Source organism: Salmo trutta, unplaced genomic scaffold (assembly GCF_901001165.1).
Source record: "Salmo trutta unplaced genomic scaffold, fSalTru1.1, whole genome shotgun sequence".
Taxonomy (NCBI): Eukaryota; Metazoa; Chordata; class Actinopteri; order Salmoniformes; family Salmonidae; genus Salmo; species Salmo trutta.
Window position 1 is genome coordinate 50,453 of NW_021822690.1, and position 17,132 is coordinate 67,584.

At 45.0% G+C, this 17,132-nt stretch overlaps 1 protein-coding gene and 1 long non-coding RNA gene across 2 annotated transcripts in view; one reads left to right on the forward strand and one right to left on the reverse strand.

The window, feature by feature from the left end:
• Nucleotides 1-7,755: 7,755 nt before the first annotated feature.
• The window catches only part of cpe (carboxypeptidase E), a 32,563-nt gene continuing 23,186 nt past the window's right edge, over nt 7,756-17,132 (reverse strand). The window contains exons 3-10 of the mRNA XM_029744722.1: nt 15,415-15,507; nt 14,734-14,901; nt 14,042-14,159; nt 11,757-11,939; nt 10,158-10,297; nt 9,456-9,555; nt 8,664-8,782; nt 7,756-8,221 (exon numbers count right to left, since the gene is read on the reverse strand). Coding sequence (XP_029600582.1) covers nt 8,123-8,221; nt 8,664-8,782; nt 9,456-9,555; nt 10,158-10,297; nt 11,757-11,939; nt 14,042-14,159; nt 14,734-14,901; nt 15,415-15,507 — 1,020 coding nt within the window. The 3' untranslated portion in view covers nt 7,756-8,122. The remainder of the gene's footprint in view (nt 8,222-8,663; nt 8,783-9,455; nt 9,556-10,157; nt 10,298-11,756; nt 11,940-14,041; nt 14,160-14,733; nt 14,902-15,414; nt 15,508-17,132) is intronic.
• LOC115183511 (uncharacterized) lies at nt 10,911-11,580 on the forward strand. Its single transcript, XR_003874035.1, has 3 exons — nt 10,911-10,980; nt 11,011-11,425; nt 11,495-11,580. It is a non-coding gene; the product is annotated as an uncharacterized LOC115183511 (long non-coding RNA).

A 17,132-nucleotide genomic window follows, 5' to 3' on the forward strand; every position in this document is an offset into this window, starting at 1 on the left:
GGAGGAAGAGATACCATGACATATGGTCTCCATTATAAACCCTAGCTAGGAGGAAGAGATACCATGACATATGGTCTCCATTATAAACCCTAGCTAGGAGGAAGAGATACCATGACATATGGTCTCCATTATAAACCCTAGCTAGGAATCAAATCAAATCAAATCAAATTTATTTATATAGCCCTTCGTACATCAGCTGAAATCTCAAAGTGCTGTACAGAAACCCAGCCTAAAACCCCAAACAGCAAGCAATGCATGTGAAAGAAGCAGGGTGGCTGGGAAAAACTCCCTAGGAAAAACTCCTGAGAAAGGCCAAAAACCTAGGAAGAAACCTAGAGAGGAACCAGGCTATGAGGGGTGGCCAGTCCTCTTCTGGCTGTGCCGGGTGGATATTATAACAGAACATGGTCAAGATGTTAAAATGTTCGTAAATGACCAGCATGGTCAAATAATAATAATCATAGTAATTGTCGAGGGTGCAACAAGCACGTCCGGTGAACAGGTCAGGGTTCCGTAGCCGCAGGCAGAACAGTTGAAACTGGAGCAGCAGCATGGCCAGGTGGACTGGGGACAGCAAGGAGTCATCATGCCAGGTAGTCCTGAGGCATGGTCCTAGGGCTCAGGTCCTCCGAGAGAAAGAAAGAAAGAGAGAAAGAGAGAATTAGAGAGAGCATATTTACATTCACACAGGACACCGGATAAGACAAGAGAATACTCCAGATGTAACAGACTGACCCTAGCCCCCCGACACATAAACTACTGCAGCATAAATACTGGAGGCTGAGACAGGAGGGATCAGAAGACACTGTGGCCCCATCCGATGATACCCCCGGACAGGGCCAAACAGGCAGGATATAACCCCACCCACTTTGCCAAAGCACAGCCCCCACACCACTAGAGGGATATCTACAACCACCAACTTACCGTCCGAAGACAAGGCCGAGTATAGCCCACAAAGATGTCCGCCACGGCACAACCCAAGGGGGGGGCGCCAACCCAGACAGGAAGACCACGTCAGTGGCTCAACCTACTCAAGTGACGCACCCCTCCCATGGACGGCATGGAAGAACACCAGTAAGTCAGTGACTCAGCCCCTGTAAAAGGGTTAGAGGCAGAGAATCCCAGTGGGAAGAGGGGAACCGACAAGGCAGAGACAGCAAGGGCGGTTCGTTGCTCCAGCCTTTCCGTTCACCTTCACACTCCTGGGCCAGACTATACTTAATCATAGGACCTACTGAAGAGATAAGTCTTCAGTAAAGACTTAAAGGTTGAGACTGAGTCTGCGTCTCTCACATGGGTAGGCAGACCATTCCATAAAATGGAGCTCTATAGGAGAAAGCCCTACCTCCAGCCGTTTGCTTAGAAATTCTAGGGACAATTAGGAGGCCTGCGTCTTGTGACCGTAGCGTACGTGTAGGTATGTACGGCAGGACCAAATCGGAAAGATAGGTAGGAGCAAGCCCATGTAATGCTTTGTAGGTTAGCAGTAAAACCTTGAAATCAGCCCTTGCCTTAACAGGAAGCCAGTGTAGGGAGGCTAGCACTGGAGTAATATGATCAAATGTTTGGAGGAAGAGATACCATGAGGAGGAAGAGATACCATGACATATGGTCTCCATTATAAACCCTAGCTAGGAGGAAGAGATACCATGACATATGGTCTGTCTCCATTATAAACCCTAGCTAGGAGGAAGAGATACCATGACATATGGTCTCCATTATAAACCCTAGCTAGGAGGAAGAGATACCATGACATATGGTCTCCATTATAAACCCTAGCTAGGAGGAAGAGATACCATGACATATGGTCTGTCTCCATTATAAACCCTAGCTAGGAGGAAGAGATACCATGACATATGGTCTGTCTCCATTATAAACCCTAGCTAGGAGGAAGAGATACCATGACATATGGTCTCCATTATAAACCCTAGTTAGGAGGAAGAGATACCATGACATATGGTCTCCATTATAAACCCTAGCTAGGAGGAAGAGATACCATGACATATGGTCTCCATTATAAACCCTAGCTAGGAGGAAGAGATACCATGACATATGGTCTCCATCATAAACCCTAGCTAGGAGGGAGAGATACCATGACATATGGTCTCCATTATAAACCCTAGCTAGGAGGAAGAGATACCATGACATATGGTCTCCATTATAAACCCTAGCTAGGAGGAAGAGATACCATGACATATGGTCTCCATTATAAACCCTAGCTAGGAGGAAGAGATACCATGACATATGATTTCCATTATAAACCCTAGCTAGGAGGAAGAGATACCATGACATATGGTCTCCATTATAAACCCTAGCTAGGAGGAAGAGATACCATGATATATGGTTTGTCTCCATTATAAACCCTAGCTAGGAGGAAGAGATACCATGACATATGGTCTGTCTCCATTATAAACCCTAGCTAGGAGGAAGAGATACCATGACATATGATCTCCATTATAAACCCTAGCTAGGAGGAAGAGATACCATGACATATGGTCTCCATTATAAACCCTAGCTAGGAGGAAGAGATACCATGACATAAGGTCTTAGTTATAACCCTACACACCCTTTGCTAAGTCTAATTCATAAGTACACTATATTTATTTTATATCTCACTTGCATAAAGCACAAACCTGTCAGGAATAAATCATTAGGACACTGGGTCTGTGTAGTAAGAGTGTATTCAAAGGAAATTCACATATTATACTACCATATTATCATTCACAGGGGTTCAGCAGTATATTATACTACCATATTATCATTCACAGGGGTTCAGCAGTATATTATACTACCGTATTATCATTCACAGGGGTTCAGCAGTATATTATACTACCGTATTATCATTCACAGGGGTTCAGCAGTATATTATACTACCATATTATCATTCACAGGGGTTCAGCAGTATATTATACTACCGTATTATCATTCACAGGGGTTCAGCAGTATATTATATTACCATATTATCATTCACAGGGATTCAGCAGTATATTATATTACCATATTATCATTCACAGGGGTTCAGCAGTATATTATATTACCATATTATCATTCACAGGGGTTCAGCAGCATATTATATTACCATATTATCATTCACAGGGATTCAGCAGTATATTATATTACCATATTATCATTCACAGGGGTTCAGCAGTATATTATACTACCATATTATCATTCTGCTTGTGCTGAAATCATGTTTGTGACCAATTCACCCAAAAAAAACATAATTTTTAACACTATAGAATGTAGATGATAAAAGTTTGTCTGTTAGACGATACAGAACATACATGATACATGTTGACGACTAGGACTTTACACTGTCTGTCTGTCTGTCTGTCTGTCTGTCTGTCTGTCTGTCTGTCTGTCTGTCTGTCTGTCTCTGTCTGTCTGTCTGTCTGTCTGTCTGTCTGTCTGTCTGTCTGTCTGTCTGTCTGTCTGTCTGTCTGTCTGTCTGTGTCTGTCTGTCTGTCTGTCTGTCTGTCTGTCTGTCTGTCTGTCTGTCTGTCTGTCTCTGTCTGTCTCTGTCTGTCTGTCTGTCATTCTGTCTGTCTGTCTGTCTGTCTGTCTGTCTGTCTGTCTGTCTGTCTGTCTGTCTGTCTGTTCTGTCTGTCTGTCTGTCTGTCTGTCTGTCTGTCTGTCTGTCTGTCTGTCTGTCTGTCTGTCTGTAGAGATGGGTGTTACCGTAGTTACTGGTCACATGACGATAAAGAACAGGAAGTGACAAAAGTTGATGTCGCTGCCCTACACCAATCACAAACCACCTGGAGACGCTCGCCCACGTGTAGGTGTGTGTGTGTGCGTGTGCGTGCATGCGTGTGTGTCTAAGTGCGTGCCAACAAGATCTCAGTTTCCTTTCAAAATTCTATGTATTATGGATGAATGACTATTTTTGACCCATTAATTTTGCATGGTTACAAAGTTAATTCTGCATGGTTACAGGGTTAATTCTGCATGGTTACAAGGTTAATTCTGCATGGTTACAGGGTTAAAACAAGTCAAAGGGTTAAGTTGAGGTATTAATTCAGAGTGGTTAAGATTAGGGCTATGGTTTGGGGAAGAAAGGGAACAAAATAATTGTAAAAAATGACCCGCTTTTGCCATCAAGTATCATCAAGTAGTCTGACGGCTGGCTAGAGCATTCTGAACTGGACTGGCAGTATTCAGCATTCTGAACTGCACTGGCAGTATTCAGCATTCTGAACTGGACTGGCAGTATTCTGCATTCTGAACTGCACTGGCAGTATTCAGCATTCTGAACTGGACTGGCAGTATTCAGCATTCTGAACTGCACTGGCAGTATTCAGCATTCTGAACTGGACTGGCAGTATTCTGCATTCTGAACTGCACTGGCAGTATTCAGCATTCTGAACTGGACTGGCAGTATTCAGCATTCTGAACTGCACTGGCAGTATTCAGCATTCTGAACTGCACTGGCAGTATTCAGCATTCTGAACTGGACTGGCAGTATTCAGCATTCTGAACTGGACTGGCAGTATTCAGCATTCTGAACTGCACTGGCAGTATTCAGCATTCTGAACTGGACTGGCAGTATTCTGCATTCTGAACTGCACTGGCAGTATTCAGCATTCTGAACTGGACTGGCAGTATTCAGCATTCTGAACTGCACTGGCAGTATTCAGCATTCTGACCTGGACTGGCAGTATTCAGCATTCTGAACTGGACTGGCAGTATTCAGCATTCTGAACTGGACTGGCAGTATTCAGCATTCTGAACTGGACTGGCAGAATTCAGCATTCTGAACTGGACTGGCAGTATTCAGCATTCTGAACTGCACTGGCAGTATTCTGACGGCTGGCTAGAGCATTCTGAACTAGACTGGCAGTATTCAGCATTCTGAACTGCACTGGCAGTATTCAGCATTCTGAACTGGACTGGCAGTATTCAGCATTCTGAACTGGACTGGCAGTATTCAGCATTCTGAACTGCACTGGCAGTATTCAGCATTCTGAACTGGACTGGCAGTATTCAGCATTCTGAACTGCACTGGCAGTATTCAGCATTCTGAACTGGACTGGCAGTATTCAGCATTCTGAACTGCACTGGCAGTATTCAACATTCTGAACTGCACTGGCAGTATTCAGTATTCTGAACTGCACTGGTAGTAATCAGCATTCTGAACTGCAGTGGCAGTATTCAGCATTCTGAACTGCACTGGCAGTATTCAGCATTCTGAACTGCACTGGCAGTATTCAGCATTCTGACCTGCACTGGCAGTATTCAGCATTCTGAACTGCACTGGCAGTATTCTGCATTCTGAACTGCACTGGCAGTATTCAGCATTCTGAACTGGACTGGCAGTATTCAGCATTCTGAACTGGACTGGCAGTATTCAGCATTCTGAACTGGACTGGCAGTATTCAGCATTCTGAACTGCACTGGCAGTATTCAGCATTCTGTACTGCACTGGCAGTATTCAGCATTCTGAACTGCACTGGCAGTATTCTGCATTCTGAACTGCACTGGCAGTATTCAGCATTCTGAACTGCACTGGCAGTATTCAGCATTCTGAACTGCACTGGCAGTATTCAGCATTCTGAACTGCACTGGCAGTATTCAGCATTCTGAACTGGACTGGCAGTATTCAGCATTCTGAACTGCACTGGCAGTATTCTGCATTTTGAACTGCACTGGCAGTATTCAGCATTCTGAACTGCACTGGCAGTATTCAGCATTCTGAACTGGACTGGCAGTATTCAGCGTTCTGAACTGCACTGGCAGTATTCAGCATTCTGAACTGCACTGGCAGTATTCTGACGGCTGACTAAAGCATTCTGAACTGATGTGGCAGTGCTGGCCAATCATTTGTAATTTCTTGGGGGGGGGGGTGAGCGTGGAGGAAGCCATATATCGACGTTCTGGGGGTTCCTTTTCAAACGTCCCGAAGTCGTTGTCTCTTTCCAGTGATCAGTCTGTGTGTGTGAGAGTGTTTCGGGTAGGTTGCAGGGCTCTCCGACAGGTCCATCTCCAGCTACCTGTACCTTAACCTACGAGCAGCTCCTCAAACTATTCTGAAAGTACATGCAATGTCCACGTTGTTCGTCCTCAAACTGTCATAAACTAATCTCACAAGTATCAGAATCACCACAAGCTGCTAGCTACTCACTAATCAACACAACGTTGATATTATCCCAACACCCCCTGGTTAGCCACTATTGCCTTTAAAAATAAAAAAAAGACAATCCTAACACAATATCTGCCAATTAATTTTCCAGTAATATTGCCCCTGTCTGTCTGTGAGCTGCGTGCGTTTGTCTATCACTCCGTGTGTAGCAAGTTGACGCGATAACCGTCTTGTGTGTTGATTGGAAATATTTTACCCAAAACTCTTTTCAACGAAATGTTAACTTTAAAGTTGTCTGACCTGGCAGAAGTATATTCATGAGGAAGTATATCATCTGTATGTATTATTTGGTGTTTGAAAACTTCACTAAACCGGTGGTACATTAGATGGGACATCCCTCACTCACCAGACGCACAATTAAAGGGCCAGACGCACAATTAAAGGGGAGTTACACCCAAAAATCGAAATGTGTTTTCTTCGTCCTACTTTTTTTTTTCATTATGTGATTTAAGCATTGACATGGACTCAGAACTAATCTAATTTCATCTAATATAATCTAATGTAATCTAATTTCATCTAATGTAATCTAATTTCATCTAATGTAATCTAATTTCATCTAATTTCATCTAATGTAATCTAATTTCATCTAATGTAATCTAATGTAATCTAATTTCATCTAATGTAATCTAATTTCATCTAATGTAATCTAATTTCATCTAATGTAATCTAATTTAATGTAATTTCGTTAAATAATTGTAATTTTTGAGAGTGAAAAACAAAACCTAAAACTAAGAAAGATAAAACTGAGGAAACATAATAACAGATTTTTTTAGGGTCTTAGAGCTGTTTATTATCCATCATTAACCAGGTATATTGACATAAAACATAATACCAGATTTTATAGGGTCTTAGAGCTGTTTATTATCCATCATTAACCAGGTATATTGACATAAAACATAATACCAGATTTTATAGGAGCTGTTTATTATCCATCATTAACCAGGTATATTGACAGGAAACATAGTGCACTACTTCCTCTAGTACACTAAGGACCAGGGAAGAGATGACAACACTACTTCCTCTAGTACACTAAGGACCAGGGAAGAGTTGACAACACTACTTCCTCTAGTACACTAAGGACCAGGGAAGAGTTGACAACACTACTTCCTCTAGTACACTAAGGACCAGGGAAGAGTTGACAACACTACTTCCTCTAGTACACTAAGGACCAGGGAAGAGTTGACAACACTACTTCCTCTAGTACACTAAGGACCAGGGAAGAGATGACAACACTACTTCCTCTAGTACACTAAGGACCAGGGAAGAGATGACAACACTGCTTCCTCTAGTACACTAAGGACCAGGGAAGAGATGACAACACTACTTCCTCTAGTACACTAAGGACCAGGGAAGAGATGACAACACTGCTTCCTCTAGTACACTAAGGACCAGGGAAGAGTTGACCACTACTTCCTCTAGTACACTAAGGACCAGGGAAGAGATGACAACACTACTTCCTCTAGTACACTAAGGACCAGGGAAGAGTTGACAACACTACTTCCTCTAGTACACTAAGGACCAGGGAAGAGATGACAACACTGCTTCCTCTAGTACACTAAGGACCAGGGAAGAGTTGACAACACTACTTCCTCTAGTACACTAAGGACCAGGGAAGAGTTGACAACACTACTTCCTCTAGTACACTAAGGACCAGGGAAGAGTTGACCACTACTTCCTCTAGTACACTAAGGACCAGGGGAAGAGTTGCAGGGGAGAAGAGGGCCTATTGGAAAGCTAGTTTAATAATGTGTAGTTCGCATGCTAGAAAAGGGTTGGAGCCCCCTGGAATGGGGTAACCCCTGACAACAACATTAACCATTAAACCAAAATTAAATAAACACAGAAAAACTCAAATCAAGAGAAGACCTGTACAGAGGTGAGGGACAACACACAATATAGTACACCCATTTGTAGACGCACACGTCGATCAAGCTGTCAACCAATCACAGACGTGCCGGTGGCCCTGTGGACCAATCAGAGTGTTCAGAAGTTGAGTGTCTCTGACATCATCTTCCACCAGTCCATCAGTTCCTCTTTTTCCTCTTCCTTCCGCTCTACCAAGGACTCCAGCTCAAAGTCCACCTGGAGACACACACACACACACACACACACACACACACACGCACGCACGCACGCACGCACACACACACACACACACACAGGTTAGACAGTCTGGGGGCAATGGCTGTTGTCAAGGTAACTACTACTGAACATACTGTTGTCATGGTAACTACTACTGAACATACTGTTGTCATAGTAACTACTACTGAACATACTGTTGTCATGGTAACTTCTACTGAACATACTGTTGTCATGTTAACTACTACTGACCATACTGTTGTCATGGTAACTACTACTGAACATACTGTTGTCATGGTAACTACTACTGAACATACTGTTGTCATGGTAACTACTACTGAACATACTGTTGTCATGGTAAATACTACTGAACATTGGTGTTGACATGTTATTATGGTTGTCATGGTATTATGGGTTGTTGTTGTCATGGTATCATGGTTCTTACCCTAATAGCAGGACTGTAGGGGACAGCCACCTTCTTGATGACAGTCAGGTAACCAGGAGCCGAAGCAGATACCTTGTAGTTTCCTGCTGCCAGGAGACGCCAGTAGTCTCCGTCCTTAGCTGTTATCAATACACAATCACAATCAATAACATATTACTGCCTTTAGCTGTTATCAATACACAATCACCAATAACATATTACTGCCTTCTTTAGCTGTTATCAATACACAATCACCAATAACATATTACTGCCTTCTTTAGCTGTTATCAATACACAATCACAATCAATAACATATTACTGCCTTCTATAGCTGTTATCAATACACAATCACAATCAATAACATATTACTGCCTTCTATAGCTGTTATCAATACACAATCATCAATAACATATTACTGCCTTCTATAGCTGTTATCAATACACAATCATCAATAACATATTACTGCCTTTAGCTGTTATCAATACACAATCATCAATAACATATTACTGCCTTCTTTAGCTGTTATCAATACACAATCACAATCAATAACATATCACTGCCTTCTTTAGCTGTTATCAATACACAATCACAATCAATAACATATTACTGCCTTCTATAGCTGTTATCAATACACAATCACAATCAATAATCAATATCGTTATCACTGTACTTTGCCACAATAATAATAATAAAAGTAATAATAAAGTACATTAGTAATCAATACACATTGATAATCAATACTCAATTATCAATATCATTATCACAGTCATTAACTATGATCAATATCATTAGGAGGGCTGGGATTGGCTGTACCTGTAGTGATGTCATGGTCGATGCCCTCCACTGAGATGGAGGCGTTAAAGATGGCTCCGCCCTGAAGGTCACGCACGAAGCCCTTCACACCACGATGCACCTACACACACACACACACACCATACACACACACACACACACACACACACACCATACACACACACACACACACACACCATACACACACACACACACACACACACACACACACACACACACACACACACACACACACACACACACACACACCACATACACACAAACACACACACACACACACACCACATACACACACATACACACCACACACACCACATACACACACACACACACACCACACACACCACATACACACACACACACACACCACACACACACACCACACACCACACACACACATACACATACACACACACACACACACACACACACAGAGAGAGACAGATACACACACACACACACAATTCATGTTTTGGTAAAATAAGACACATTTATGTAAATGATGACGTGTGTGTGTGTGTGTGTGTGTGGTGTGTGTGTGTGTGTGTGGTGTGTGTGTGTGTGTGTGTGTGTGTGTGTGTGTGTGTGTGTGTGTGGTGTGTGTGTGTGTGTGTGTGTGTGTCTGTGTGTGTGTGTGTGTGTGTGTGTGTGTGTGTGTGTGTGTGTGTGTGTGTGTGTGTGTGTGTGTGTGTGTGTGTGTACCTGCTCTATGTAGTTGACCAGTGAGTTGCGGTTCTCCTCCCAATAAGTCTTCAGTGTTTCTTCAGCAGGAAACTTGTCGCAGCTCAGCTCCAGAGTTATCTCAAAACAATTACTGCTCAGGTAGTTAAAATCCTGCATGCCTGGGGAGAGGGGGGAGGGGGGGAGGGAGTGAGGGAGGGGAGGGAGAGGAGGGAGGGAGGGGACGGAGGGAGGAAGAGAGGGGAGGGAGGGAGAGGAGGGAGGGAAGGATGGAGAGGGGGGAGGGGGGGAGGGAGGGAGGGAGGGGGAGGGGAGGGAGAGGAGGGAGGGAGGAAGAGAGGGGAGGGAGGATGGGAGGGAGGGGACGGAGGGAGGAAGAGAGGGGAGGGAGGATGGGAGGGAGGGACGGAGGGAGAGATAAACTCAGCAAAAAAGAAACGTCCTCTCACTGTCAACTGCGTTTATTTTCAGCAAACTGAACATGCGTAAATATTTGTATGAACAAAACAAGATTCAACAACTGAGACATAAACTGAACATGTTCCACAGACATGTGACTAACAGAAATGGAATAATGTGTCCCTGAACAAAGGGGGGATCAAAATCAAAAGTAACAGTCAGTATCTGGTGTGGCCACCAGCTGCATTAAGAACTGCAACCTACTGAGACAACTACACTACACAGGTAACCTACTGAGACTACACAGGTAATCTACTGAGACTACACAGGTAACCTACTGAGACTACACAGGTAACCTACTGAGACTACACAGGTAACATACTGACTACTACACTACACAGGTAACCTACTGAGACTACACAGGTAACCTACTGAGACTACACAGGTAACCTACTGAGACTACTACACTACACAGGTAACCTACTGAGACTACACAGGTAACCTACTGAGACTACTAGACTACACAGGTAACCTACTGAGACTACACAGGTAACCTACTGAGACTACACAGGTAACCAGGTAACCTACTGAGACTACACAGGTAACCGACTGAGACTACTACACTACACAGGTAACCGACTGAGACTACACAGGTAACCTACTGAGACTACACAGGTAACCGACTGAGACTACTACACTACACAGGTAACCAGGTAACCTACTGAGACTACACAGGTAACCGACTGAGACTACTACACTACACAGGTAACCAGGTAACCTACTGAGACTACACAGGTAACCTACTGAGACTACTACACTAGTGTCCGTAGGTGAAGCTAGTGTCTGTCTGTGTGTTACCTCCGGGTACGCTGTACCAGGCCTCTCCGTAGGTGAAGCTAGTGTCTGTCTGTGTCTTACGCTGTACCAGGCCCCTCCGTAGGTGAAGCTAGTGTCCGTAGGTGAAGCTAGTGTCTGTCTGTGTGTTACGCTGTACCAGGCCCCTCCGTAGGTGAAGCTAGTGTCCGTAGGTGAAGCTAGTGTCCGTAGGTGAAGCTAGTGTCTGTACCAGGCCCCTCCCTAGGTGAAGCTAGTGTCTGTCTGTGTGTTTTACCTCCGTGTACGCTGTACCAGGCCTCTCCGTAGGTGAAGCTAGTGTCTGTCTGTGTGTTAGGCTGTACCAGGCCTCTCCGTAGGTGAAGCTAGTGTCTGTCTGTGTGTTACCTCCAGGTACGCTATACCAGGCCCCTCCATTGGTGATGCCGTCGGTGAAGCTGGTGTCATCATCGTTCTTCCTGCACGGAGCCCTCTGGGGGTCTGACATCACTGGATTAAACTGGGAGTAGGACTTCGCCAGAGACTTAAAGGTGAGATCATCAGGACTGGCACTGTACTCATGGGTCGAACCTGGAGGGAGGGAGGGAGGGAGGGAGGGAGGCCGGAGGCGGGAAGAGAGGATGGGAGGGAGGGAGGGAGGTGGAAAGAGAGGATGGGAGGGAGGGAGGGAGGGAGTGGGGAAGAGAGGATGGGAGGGAGGGAGGGAGGGAGTGGGGAAGAGAGGATGGGAGGGAGGGAGGGAGGGAGGGAGGGAGGTGGAAAGAGAGGATGGGAGGGAGGGAGGGAGGGAGTGGGGAAGAGAGGATGGGAGGGAGGGAGGGAGGTGGGGAAGAGAGGATGGGAGGGAGGGAGGGAGGGAGGGAGGGAGGGAGGGAGGGAGGGAGGGAGGGGGAGAGGATGGGAGAGGGAGGGAGGGAGGGAGGGAGGGAGGGAGGGAGGCCGGAGGCGGGAAGAGAGGATGGGAGAGAGGGAGGGAGGGAGGGAGGGAGGGGGAGAGGATGGGAGAGGGAGGGAGGGAGGGAGGGAGGGAGGGAGGGATAACTTATTCGTACTTCAAGTGGCAATATGTAACTGTTTGGGCGACCTGACCAAATTCACATAGAAATATGAGTTATAGATCTGTAATTCTCATTGAAAGAAAGTCTAAGAAGAGGTAGATCTGTTATTCTACTATAAAGCCAGTCTAAGAGGTAGTTCTCAGTTCTACAGTGGGGAGAACAAGTATTTGATACACTGCCGATTTTGCAGGTTTTCCTACTTACAAAGCATGTAGAGGTCTGTCATTGTTATCATAAGTACACTACAACTGTGAGAGACGGAATCTAAAACAAATATCCAGAAAATCACATTGTATGATTTTTAAGTAATTAAATTTGCATTTTATTGCATGACATAAGTATTTGATACATCAGAAAGGCAGAACTTAATATTTGGTACAGAAACCTTTGTTTGCAATTATAGAAAAAAATTATAAAAATGACAGACCTCTACATGCTTTGTAAGTAGGAAAACCTGCAAAATCGGCAGTGTATCAAATACTTGTTCTCCCCACTGTATGTGCCTATTTCTATGCTTTCAATTCTTAAATTGAATTTTTCAGTCTTTTACTTTAGGGTCTCGTAAATGATTCCCATGATGCTCTACACTATCCTGGTGTAGATGTTTGGTTCCCAGTGGTTTAAATGATTCCCATGATGCTCTACACTATACTGGTGGAGATGTTTGGTCCCCAGTGGTGTAAATGATTCCCATGATGCTCTACACTATACTGGTGGAGATGTTTGGTTCCCAGTGGTTTAAATGATTCCCATGATGCTCTACACTATACTGGTGGAGATGTTTGGTTCCCAGTGGTTTAAATGACTCCCATGATGCTCTACACTATACTGGTGGAGATGTTTGGTCCCCAGTGGTGTAAATGATTCCCATGATGCTCTACACTATACTGGTGGAGATGTTTGGTCCCCAGTGGTTTAAATGATTCCCATGATGCTCTACACTATACTGGTGGAGATGTTTGGTCCCCAGTGGTTTAAATGATTCCCACGATGCTCTACACTATACTGGTGGAGATGTTTGGTTCCCAGTGGTTTAAATGATTCCCATGATGCTCTACACTATACTGGTGGAGATGTTTGGTTCCCAGTGGTTTAAATGATTCCCATGATGCTCTACACTATACTGGTGGAGATGTTTGGTCCCCAGTGGTTTAAATGATTCCCATGATGCTCTACACTATACTGGTGGAGATGTTTGGTCCCCAGTGTGATTCCCATGATGCTCTACACTATACTGGTGGAGATGTTTGGTTCCCAGTGGTTTAAATGATTCCCATGATGCTCTACACTATTAGAATTTTGTTAACCACGAAATGGTGATTTGTGCGGTGTGTGTGTGTGTGTGTGTGTGTGTCTGTGTGTGTGTGTGTGTGTGTGTGTAGCGTGGTGTGTGTGTGTGTGTGTGTGTGTGTGTGTGTGTAGCGTGGTGTGTGTGTGTGTGTAGCGTGGTGTGTGTGTGTGTGTGTGTGTGTGTGTGTGTGTGTGTGTGTGTGTGTGTAGTGTGGCGTGTGTGTGTGTGTGTGTGTGTAGCGTGGTGTGTGTGTGTGTGTGTGTAGCGTGGTGTGTGTGTGTGTGTGTGTGTGTGTGTGTGTGTGTGTGTGTGTGTGTGTGTACCGCTGCGTGTCTCATCATAGGGGTAGTTGGCCACCACGTCTCCTCCGTGTAGATTAGCTGAGAGGACGAATGGGATCTCCATTATCCACCGAATCACTGCCTTGGTCTCTGGAGCCAGCTGGAGACAACACAGACACAGACAGACAGGTGTTACCACACAGACAGACAGACAGACAGACAGACAGACAGACAGACAGACAGACAGACAGACAGGTGTTACCAGACAGACAGACAGACAGACAGACAGGTGTTACCACACAGACAGACAGACAGACAGGTGTTACCAGACAGACAGAAAGACAGACAGGTGTTACCAGACAGACAGAGAGGTGTGTTACCAGGCAGACAGACAGACAGACAGACAGACAGACAGACAGACAGACAGACAGGTGTTACCAGACAGACAGAGAGGTGTGTTACCAGACAGACAGGTGTTACCAGACAGACAGAAAGACAGACAGGTGTGTTACCAGACAGACAGATGGGCAGCTGTTACCAGACAGACAGGTGTGTTACCAGACAGACAGACAGGTGTGTTACCAGACAGACAGACAGGTGTGTTACCAGACAGGCAGGTGTGTTACCAGACAGACAGGTGTGTTACCAGAAAGACAGACAGGTGTGTTACCAGACAGACAGACAGGTGTGTTACCAGACAGACAGGTGTGTTACCAGACAGACAGGTGAGTTACCTTGGTATTTTCGTCGACGGCCTTCTTCATGTTGTTGAGCAGGTGGTTGTTGGCTCCGCCCTCCTTCTCGTTGCCGTAGACGATGCGATCCAGATCAGGGAAGTTCCTGTTCAGGTCGACCCCCTGGGCGTTACTTCGACCAACGAACCAATCCTTCATCTCCCCCGACTGACACACAGAGGGAACAGAGAGATGTTACCAACCCCCTGGGGGGCGTTGCTACGACCAACGAACCAATCCTTCATCTCCCACGACTGACAAACAGAGGGAACAGAGAGATGTTACCAACCCCCTGGGGGTTACTACGACCAACGAACCAATCCTTCATCTCCCCCGACTGACACACAGAGGGAACAGAGAGATGTTACCAACCCCCTGGGGGTTACTATGACCAACGAACCAATCCTTCATCTCCCCCGACTGACACACAGAGGGAACAGAGAGATGTTACCTCGTCTGTCCACAAGACAAAACCCATGAACCAGTCCTGTGTGAGGTGTGTGTTACCTGGGAAGCAGCCTTCTCAAAGCCATCAAGGTGTGTTAACTGTGAGGTGTGTATTACCTGGGAGGCAGCCTTCTCAAAGCCATCAAGGTGTGTTAACTGTGAGGTGTGTGTTACCTGAGAGGCAGCCTGGGAGGTGTGTGTTACCTGAGAGGCAGCCTGGGAGGTTTGTGTTACCTGGGAGGCAGCCTTCTCAAAGCCATCAGGGTTCATGGAGGGCATCAGGTGGATACGTGTGGTGTGGATCAGATCGATGATCGACTCGTTGCCCTGTGATAACAAAACAACATATTAACTCTGTGATCGACTAGTTGCCCTGTGGTAACAAAACAACATATTAACTCTGTGATCGACTAGTTGCCCTGTGGTAACAAAACAACATATTAACTCTGTGATCGACTAGTTGCCCTGTGGTAACAAAACAACATATTAACTCTGTGATCGACTAGTTGCCCTGTTACAACACAACAACATATTAACTCTGTGATCGACTAGTTGCCCTGTGGTAACAAAACAACATATTAACTCTGTGATTGTTTAGTTACCCTGATACAACACAACAACATATTAACTCTGTGATCGACTCGTTGCCCTGTGATAACAAAACAACATATTAACTCTGTGATCGATTAGTTGCCCTGTTACAACACAACAACATATTAACTCTGTGATCGTTTAGTTGCCCTGTTACAACACAACAACATATTAACTCTGTGATCAATTAGTTGCCCTGTTACAACACAACAACATATTAACTCTGTGATCGATTAGTTGCCCTGTTACAACACAACAACATATTAACTCTGTGATCGTTTATTTGCCCTGTTACAACACAACAACATATTAACTCTGTGATCAATTAGTTGCACTGATACAACACAACAACATATTAACTCCGTGATCGTTTAGTTGCCCTGTTACAACACAACAACATATTAACTCTGTGATCGATTAGTTGCCCTGATACAACACAACAACATATTAACTCTGTGATCGACTAGTTGTCCTGCGGTACTGAGACAGGTTGTGTTACCTGTTGGTGCTGGTTACAGAGGTACTGGGCCAGGTTATATTACCTGTTGGTGCTGGTTACAGAGGTACTGGGCCAGGTTATATTACCTGTTGGTGCTGGTTACAGAGGTACTGGGCCAGGTTATATTACCTGTTGGTGCTGGTTACAGAGGTACTGGGCCAGGTTATATTACCTGTTGGTACTGGTTACAGAGGTACTGGGCCAGGTTATATTACCTGTTGGTACTGGTTACAGAGGTACTGGGCCAGGTTATATTACCTGTTGGTACTGGTTACAGAGGTACTGGGCCAGGTTATATTACCTGTTGGTACTGGTTACAGAGGTACTGGGCCAGGTTCTATTACCTGTTGGTACTGGTTACAGAGGTACTGGGCCAGGTTATATTACCTGCTGGTACTGGTTACAGAGGTACTGGGCCAGGTTATATTACCTGTTGGTACTGGTTACAGAGGTACTGGGCCAGGTTGTATTACCTGTTGGTACTGGTTACAGAGGTACTGGGCCAGGTTATTTTACCTGCTGGTACTGGTTACAGAGGTACTGGGCCAGGTTATATTACCTGTTGGTACTGGTTACAGAGGTACTGGGCCAGGTTATATTACCTGCTGGTACTGGTTACAGAGGTACTGGGCCAGGTTCTATTACCTGTTGGTGCTGGTTACAGAGGTACTGGGCCAGGTTATATTACCTGTTGGTGCTGGTTACAGAGGTACTGGGCCAGGTTATATTACCTGTTGGTACTGGTTACAGAGGTACTGGGCCAGGTTATATTACCTGCTGGTACTGGTTACAGAGGTACTGGGCCAGGTTATATTACCTGTTGGTGCTGGTTACAGAGGTACTGGGCCAGGTTATATTACCT